At 38.1% G+C, this 9515-nt stretch overlaps 1 protein-coding gene across 1 annotated transcript in view; it reads right to left on the bottom strand.

Annotated features, from left to right (window-relative positions):
* Positions 1 to 1777: 1777 nt before the first annotated feature.
* The window catches only part of LOC129630296 (protocadherin-23-like), a 200672-nt gene continuing 192934 nt past the window's right edge, over positions 1778 to 9515 (bottom strand). Inside the window, exon 25 of the mRNA XM_055550800.1 lies at positions 1778 to 6810. Within this exon, the coding sequence (XP_055406775.1) occupies positions 4184 to 6810 (2627 nt within the window). The 3' untranslated portion in view covers positions 1778 to 4183. The remainder of the gene's footprint in view (positions 6811 to 9515) is intronic.

Genomic DNA, 9515 nt, shown 5'->3' with positions numbered 1-9515 from the left:
AATTCAAATAAAATTGATTATACTTGAGAAGACACTATTGATTATGTCTATATGTGGTTACAAAGTTAAGTAATATATAACTTTTTAATATAAAATCCCAACTACCAAGCAAGCACTCATTTTTAAAAAGAATGAGCTACTGGGAAAAAAGACTAGGTATTAAAATTCCATATTCTGTCCCAGCTTCCATTATATGGGAATGTTACCTACTCAAAATAGTGGCTCTTACAATGTCAAGGTTATGTAGAGTGGGGAATAAGGTAAGGCAATCATTCTATTTTTTTTAATTCACTCCCCCCCCCCAAAAAAAAGACCCAAAACCACAACAAATTCAAGTGCTTATGGTCAAATGTATTCTAGTTAATTGTTGCCTAGCTTTAGGTTCACAACTTGATAAACCTAAATTTTCAGATGATGGAGGGAAAGACTTGAATAGGAAGAAGGTGGAAAGAAATTCTTTTAAAAGGAGAGAGATTCTTCAAAAGGATGAACTTTCAAAGGGCAAGTGACTCAGCAAAATCTTCACATGTAAAAACTTGTTTTCACAAGTCTTAACATTTTGCTTTCTTGCATTTCTCTACCCATGCCCTAAACTATCCCTTTTCAGCTTTGACCGTCTGTTTTCTCTTCTGTCCTTTGTTCTTTCTCTCCTTCCCTTCTTTTCTCCCTCCATCTTTGTAACAGATGGAAGCTGCTTTCAGTGACTCACACTGCAATGCCCAGTTTGGGTTATAAATAAAGCTTCTGCAACTTCCCTGATCCTGGAATTCCTCTTGGACAGAATGAGTTTCCATACAAACTCTCTCCAGCTGTGGCCAAACAGATAGCTCTATTCTTTGAGCTCAACTAAGACAAACCCAATGAGCTTATCCATAACATCACATGTTCACTTCATATCCTTCATTGCTCTGCAGTGGGTTAACATCTTAGATCCTTTTAGTTATGTCTTGCCTTTTTTTACTTAAAGTTAAGGTATGTGTAAAATGTCAAAACGAAACAAAGTAACAAGACATGTTTGGATGGGAACAATTTTTAAATTAATAATTTTCATTACCATAACTTCTAGAAAACACAGTAAGGGTGGGGCTCTGAAACTGAGGGTAAAGGTTCTGAGAACCTTTTTCATCTGGACATCTATCATGGACCAAGTGTGCACACTTGTAAGCAACTGGTAGCTTACAGCGCATTTTAATATTTTTACAGAACAGTTAAGTTATCAAATCCCTGAAGATGCAGCATTTTCCCTTTCTTTGCCTAGGAATCTGTTTTGGAAGCTAATTCAATGATTACTACTAGGACATGGAATCTTGATATTCATTTGGTCCTGATTTACACCAGTATTTTTAAGGCTGCCAACAAGAAAGTCCAGAATTTCAGTCAGCCAAAATTCCACAAGAGACAACTGTCTTTTATTTTATAGCTTATGAATTTGGGGCTTAATATGATTTTCCACTAACAAGTTCTGTACCCCCTCCAGAGTGCGAAAGCTGGTGTGTAGATCAGCAAAGTAACACAGAACATATGAGGCAAGTTAATATTAAACTTGAAGGAAAACCGTACAAATTATATTGTTTACTTAGGAAAAAAGCACTCTAGTTGAAAGGGCTGACATATGACTTATTGCAAACACTTAACCAGCATGTTCACATTTTTACTCTCAACTCTACTGTAACGGTCATTCGGAGGTGGTGCAGCATGGATACTGTATTAATAAAGTCATCAATTAAAAATCCACTAGACGTTGGTAAGGAATAGCACTAAATATTTCATGTCTTCTGTTTTTATTAAATGTTTAGGAAACATGCAGAATCATGTCCAGAATGAGTAATAAAATCACAGGCACATAACTTATGGAAGAGTTAGATAGATAACTTTTTAAGCATAAGTAATGAAGAACCTGTTTAATTAAAAACAACAAAATGGTCTTTGTTACAAGAAATAATTCTGTTGCCAAACAAAACTTCCGTGTATAGTTATGTCAGGTGAGTGTACGCTCCTCAGTTCTGTCTCGTCACAACAAAGATTTGGGGTGATGGACATTAAAGCCCTTGGCACGTCACAGCTCTCAGGTCCTGGACAGACTGTGTTACAGCTCTTAGACAAATCAGTGTTACAGCTCTGTTACAGCTCTATTTTATTTAGAAAATAGGGGGCAAATCCATCCTCGAAGCATGAGGGCACATTTTTATATGTTTTTTTCCTCCCCCTGGGCCTGCCCTATGTAAATTGGGCTAGCCAGGAGTGCTGTTTGTTCTACCTGAGGTCCTCACTCTGGTCCTCAGACCTTCCTTTGTTCTATTTTTGCGGGCTTTTCCCTTTCTTGTCTTTTGGCCACCCCCATTCTGGACTTCTGTTTCCGATTCTAACTACCTAACAGTTAGAAGAGGAAATCAGTATAGTATTTCTTCATATGCTCAAAGAAATCTTTTGAAGGAAATCAAAGAGAGAATAAACATTGGAATGCTGAAATAACTGTTATTATCATCTTTATAAAAAACTATGAAATCTTCTTCTCCAGATGCCAGAGAAAAAGAGAGACAGGCATTCATCTTTTACTATTTACTTGTTCCATACCTAAATCACTTTCCCTAGGATTCCAGCCCTCTTAAAAAACCTGCGTGTTTCATACAACTTCTAGTATATAACTGATAAAATCAGCACAGGAAGCCTCAGAATTATTTATCTGCAAAACTAGATATCAAACATGTCATCTTACAGTGTTTCTCAGTAAAGACACATTAGTTATCTCACATAACTTTACAGATGAGGCCTACTGAAAGAAAACATAAAGGAAATGTTTCTCTAGCTGAATCCCATAGTAACTGCTAAGAAAACCACACCAGATGCCCTCTAGACTCGATGTTAGACTCCTAAACTCTTCTTTCAAAGCCTGGCCACGTTACCTACCTTGGATGACTTCTGGACAAGCCTCATCAAGATGTGCTCTGCTTTCTTGGAAGGGATAAGAATCTCTGATGAATTCTCTGGTTCATCAGACAGAAAGAGATAGCGGTATATACATATATGAGCACCAAACTACACCACTATATTTCTGAACCAGTAGCTGTACAAAACAAAATTATTTTAACCATGTTGACAAGCTGCTATATCTAATGACTATTAAAACTAAATATAAGTATGAACAAATGGAATAAAGACTTCTGACATCTATTATTTACTTTTATAAGAATATTTACATAAAATCATTAAAATATGTTGCTAAATTATTATATGAAATTTATTATCAGCAAATAACATAATTTTACCTGTGTAAAACCTCTTAAACTGACATTGAGTGGATAAATTATTTCTCATATAAAGTTACTGTTTGTAGAAGAACATGAAGAAATATATTCAAATTAATCTTCAAAGGTTAAAGTCTGTATCTGTACCACGTTACAAGATCATTTTATTTTTAAAGAAGGCCAAGGAAACACATCTTTGGTGGCAGACAACCACACACTTATTGCTTTATCAGTACTAGCTCTTCATTTAAAACATGCATTTCTGGTTCATTTAATCAAGAATAAATTTGTTTTATTTGACACAGAGTTATGACAAATTTCACTCTTAAGTTCTCATTAGATTTCCAAAAGACACCCTACTAAATTCAAATTATGGCTAACCTCCACAAGTGTGCTTTATGGAGGAAGTGGAGAAACGCATTTTCAACTATATCAGATCTGCAGCCAATTGCTTCATTTTATAACTTGTTTATCCTTCCAAATTTTCCCTCTCTGTTACTTTCTGTCCTACACTCATTCTTTATTCAGTCTTTACTAATTTTGCTTTATAAATAGCAGTATAATCAGCAGTAATGTGACCAAAATGCAGTATATTATATTTCCATTCTTTTTCATATAAACATTTTGGCAGTCAGTCAAGTTCACTGTGACCTTTGGAAATCTAGCCATACAGAAGACCAGGTATGGTAGAATATACACTACTTAATATATACAAACTTGAATCCTGACAGCAAAACGTAGAGGTTAAAAGACAGAGTAACTTATCATTAAGGCTGAAATAAATTTGATAAACTTAAATGAGAGGGTTCTAAAAACCCAGACTAAATTATACCCCTCACTTGTAGATGAATGAACCTCATCTCAAGGAGCTTGCTTTGGAATGTTTTGTCCAGTCATTCGTGACCAATGGGGAGCAGGTGCTCGATATCACCATTGTTTTATATTTGAACTCCATCTGCTGCTTTAGGTTCAAGGCAAGAACCACTCAAATGTATCCCAAATAATTCTCCATCTGACAGCAGGGGAGTCATGGCAGGGGTCTGTGTGGTCAGTAGTGAAAGAGATGGGGAAAAACTGAGAGTCATGTCTTCTGGCAGAGAACTGTGATGATAGCGAATGGGGGAGTGTGGGTATTTCTGAAGTACCTGCCTTGAAGTTATGGCTGGCATTCTTGGTGGAACTGCTTTAATCCCATGTTGGGCAACTGCTGTTATCAAAGGGGGTGGAAAAACAAAAGATTTCTTCTCTTTTGGAATGCCAGGCATATGTAAATGCTCATCCTTTAGTTTTGCAATATCATTAAATACTGAGGCAAGAGGTTGGAATTTGGGTTCCCAACTAAGGAGATAATCCCAGGGATATCTCATCATGACATCATGATCAGAGTCTTTCTGGGCTGAGAGAGCTGCACATCCTGCTTCCTGATCACTTGAAATAAATACAGTCTCTTTTCTGACATCAGTCTGGGTGTCCACTTTTACCTCTCTCTTCTTCAGTGGCTGGGGTAAGACATTATTTTGAACATAGGTCATGCCACGGCCCTCTCCTTGATCTCCTTCCTCAAACATATGGCTGGTTTCTGCTGTTTCAGCAGTGACCATCACATCAGTTCCCCCAGACAAACAAGAGAGCTGGTCTGAGTCCCTTGGAATCCCAGAGTCTGGCACCCTGGACTCCTGATCACTCAAAGTTGAGTCATCATCCTTTCTGTAAGGGTGTTCATTTATCCTCTGGATTTCCTTATCTTCTGCTGTCTCTCCTTCCACAGAACAGTGATCACTGGAGTTTGAGTGCCTATACAGATGTGCAATGTCCTTCTCCATGACTCTTATTAAACTCAACCATTCAGGTGTGGAGTCCACAGGCACTGCCTTATCACCGCTTTCATTAGTTTTCTGGAAGGATTTCAGTGCACTGGCATCCCTGGTCAGTCTCAAATTGATATCTAAGGATGATGACATTTTCTTTTCTTCATAATTATTTATTGCATCTTTTTGTTTATGTTTTAAAAGCAGTACAATTAGAATGAAGACAAGCAACAAAAACACTAGAAAGGAGATGGTGAGACTGATCAAAAAGCTGCTAGCTGATCCTGCAGAATGTTTCCCTTCTGAGGAAAAAGACACATTCACAAAAACAGTACAAGATGTAAACTTGGAGTCCATTTTGGGGCTATGAGCAATTATCTTCATTTCAATGGTGTCTTCTTTGCCAACTTGACTTTTTATTAGGGGAAGTGCTCTACTCAAATAAATATTTCCATTAGTTTTATTTACTGAAAAGAAAGGAGATGGAGTTTCAAGGGAGTAAAGGATGACTCCGTCAACACCAGCATCTGCATCTGATGCTTCCACTCTGCCAATCAAATGTCTTACATGACTCTTTTCTGGGAGGTTGAAAAAATATTGATCCTGAGTGAAAATGGGTTCAAACTCATCTATCCCTTCAACATCCACCCAAACCACTAAGGAGGCTGTTGAGTCACCCTTGTCTTTGGCCTGAACTATGAGGCAGTATTTGTTGTCATTTTCATAGTCAAGGACTTGCTGGGCACTAATATCCCCTGTTAAAGGGTCAATGAGGAAGAAGTTATGATCATGTGGCGTTTCATGAGGGAGAGGACAGGGTGATACAATAGAATAGGTCATGTCTCCATAAGGACCTGCATCAAAATCCAAAGCATTTACAGAACATATGGTGGAGAAAACAGGTAGATTTTCAGGAACAGCACAGTTCAAGTTTGGGAACATAAACTGAGGTGCATGATCATTATCATCCAGGACATTGACAAACACAACTGCAAAAGAGAAATGCTTCCTTTCCTCATCTGAAGCTTGGACAGTTAAAATAAATTTTATCGTTTCTTCATAATCTAGTGGTTTAATCAAAGAAAGAACTCCAGTTTTTTCTTCTAAGCAAAAATGCTGCTTCTCATTTCCAGAGGTTAAGTAGTAGCTGACTTCCGCATGTGAGCCCATGTCACGGTCACTCGCTGAGACCACAATGATGGGACTCCCTGGAGGGGCACTTTCCTTGATGTGGGCATAATATTCCAGACTGCTGAATGCAGGTGGGTTATCATCCACATCGAGGACTTCTATTGATACAGTGGCTGAGGAACTCAGTGGAGGGCAACCATGGTCAAATGCCAGAAGGACAAGCTCATGACTGGCAGTTGCTTCTCTGTCCAGATGGTGAAGCAACACTAGATAACCAACTTGCTTATAAGAATATTCTGAATGAATAAAACTAGTTTCCACATGGAAATTGTTCTGTGAATTACCACTGATGATAGAATATTCAACATGTGTGTTTTCACGGGTCCAGTCACGGTCAATGGTTGAGAAGGTGACAAGTGTGCTTCCAACTGGAGTGTCTTCACTTAAGCTAAGATTATAATATTCTATTGCAAACTCAGGGGCATAATTGTTCATATCTTGTATTTCTGTCTCCACTAAGGTAACAGCCTTCAGGTCAGGGAATCCACCATCACTGGCTTCAACAAGAAATCGAATTGTTGATTTTCTCTCCATAAGGAAGACAGGATTGATAGTAAATATTGTGCCTGAAAAACAACACAGCCTTACAGTGTTGTGAAATAAAATTTGTATGATCCTCTTAGTCAGCAAATATTTACTAATATGTAAAGTTATCTGTTAGATGTGTCATTTAAGTTATAACCAAGGGTAACCCTAAATAGAAAGCTTAAATTATTATATTTATACTTCTGTAACACTTAAGATTCAGAAATATTCATGGGGTTCACTCAATTAAATACATGTGCTGCTTAAAGATTATTTGCCATAATTTTTTTAAATTCATTTTTGTATGGTAAATTGTCCCATTACTACTTTTTAAGGAAAGGTGGCTTCCCAGGTGGCTTAGCAGGTAAATAATCCACCTGCAGTACATGAAATGCAGGAGATATGTGTTTGATACCTGGGTTGGGAATATCCTCTGGAGAAGGAAATGGCAACCCACTCCAGTATTCTTGCCTGGAGAATCTCATAGACAGAGGAGTCTGGAGGGCTACAGTACATGGGGTTGCAAAGAGTCAGACATGACTGAAGCAACTGAACACACACACATTCTTATTTGAATAATGTATAACTCATTCTACCATCAATAGAAACATGCATAGAGACATTCTGGCATAAATTTCTGGAAATATCAGATGGTATTCATTCGAGTCAAATGAAAGTAGTAAATATAATAATGCAGACTTAACAACTATCGCTTAATTCTATATAGGTCTTTCCTAAAGCTATGGGTTTATTCAGCAAGTGGATTTTCCCACTATTGATGAAATATATGTAATATATTTTATCATTTTAAAATCCACATTTTAAAATATATGTAATACATTTTTATTATTCTAATATATATATATATATATATGTATGTAGGTAAAAATGTTTTTCTAAGGTAAATGTGCTTTTAGTACAGCCATGAAGAAAGAAAAAAAAAACCAGTATCTTTTAAATGCCACATTTCAGTTAGAGTCCCACTATGAACTCAGCTGACAAGGTAACAGTCAAGATTTTAAAAACATTCTAATCAATGTCTTACTGTAAAGTTTGTTGCTAATACAAATAAAAAGAAAAGTGCTGCCAGGATTGTGATTTGCTACAGGCAAGAGAGTGAGACACCCTAAGACAGAGGGACAGAAAAGTCAAATTCCTGACATATTTAAATCCACACAGTAGCCATTCATCCACAGGCCACGGGGCTACATTAGCTACTTCTCCCAATTATCACATTCCGAGGGCCTCATACCAGATTCTCCCTTCAGGCAATCCTGAGGTTAACTTTTTAAAATTTAGAATATAATTGACATACAACACTGTATTAGTCTCCAGTGTATACAAGATAAGGATTCAGTATTCATGTAACTGCAAAACTATCAGAACAGTAAACCTAGTAACAGTAAACCAGTTAACATCCATCTTTCCAAAGTTAACTTCTAAGTCAGCTCTCCCTTGTGAAATGACGCGGTGGCGGGTACAGATGGGGAACACACAGCATAATGCGTCCCGTGTTCAGTCGCTCAATCGTGTCTGACTCTTTGCAGCCCCATGCACGGCAGCAGGGCAGGCTTCCCTGTCCATCACCAACTCCCAGAAGCTTGCTTAAACTCATGTCCATCCAGTCGTTGATGCCATTCAACCATCTCATCCTCTGTCATCCCCTTCTCCTCCTGCCTTCAGGACCCTTTCCCAGCATCAGGGTCTTTTCCAGTGAGTTAGTTCTTCGCATGAGGTGGCCAAAGTATTGGAGCTTCAGCTTCAGCATCAGTCCTTTCAATGCATATGCAGGACTGATCTCCTTTAGGATGGACTGGTTGGATCTCCTTATAGTCCAAGGGACTCTCAAGAGTCTTCTCCAACACAACAGTTCAAAAGCATCGATTCTTCGGTGCTCAGCTTTCTTTATAGTCCAACTCTCACATCCATATAAAAGCCATAGCTTTGACTAGATGGACCTTTGTCCGCAAAGTAATGTCTGTACTTTTTAAAATGCTGCATAGGTTTGTCATAGCTTTTCTTCCAAGGAGCAAGCGTCTTTTAATTTTATGGCTGCAGTCACCATCTGCAGTGATTTTGGACTCCAAAAAATAGTCTCTCACTATTTCCACTATTTCCCCATCTATTTCCCATGAAGTGATGGGACCAGATGCCATGATCTTAGTTTTCTGAATGTTGAGCTTTAAGCCCACTTTTTCACTCTCCTCTTTCACTTTCATCGAGAGGTTTTTTAGTTCCTCTTCACTTTCTGCCATAAGGGTGGTGTCATCTGCATATCTGAGGTTATTGATATTTCTCCTGGCAATCTGGATTCCAGCTTGTGCTTCATCTAGCCCAGTGTTTCTCATGACATACTCTGCATATAGTTAAATAAGCACAGTGACAATATAAAGCCTTGAGGTACATCTTTCCCTGTTTGGAACCAGTCTGTTGTCCCATGTCCAGTTCTAACTGTTGCTTCCTGACCTGCATACAGGTTTCTCAAGAGGCAGGTCAGGTGGTCTGGTATTCCTATCACTTGAAGAATTTTCCACAGTTTGTTGTGATCCACACGGTCAAAGTCTTTAGCATATTCAATGAAGCAAAGTAAATACTTTTCTATGATCCAGCAGATGTTGGCAATTTGATCTCTGTTTCTTCTGCCTTTTCTTAATCCAGCTTGAACATCTGGAAGTTCTCAGTTCACATACACTTGAAGCCTAGCTTGGAGAAATTTCAGCATTACTATGCTGGTGTGTGAGATGAG

This window comes from Bubalus kerabau, chromosome 16 (genome assembly GCF_029407905.1).
Source record: "Bubalus kerabau isolate K-KA32 ecotype Philippines breed swamp buffalo chromosome 16, PCC_UOA_SB_1v2, whole genome shotgun sequence".
Classification (NCBI taxonomy): Eukaryota; Metazoa; Chordata; class Mammalia; order Artiodactyla; family Bovidae; genus Bubalus; species Bubalus kerabau.
This window is presented reverse-complemented; position numbering and strand designations above follow the sequence as displayed.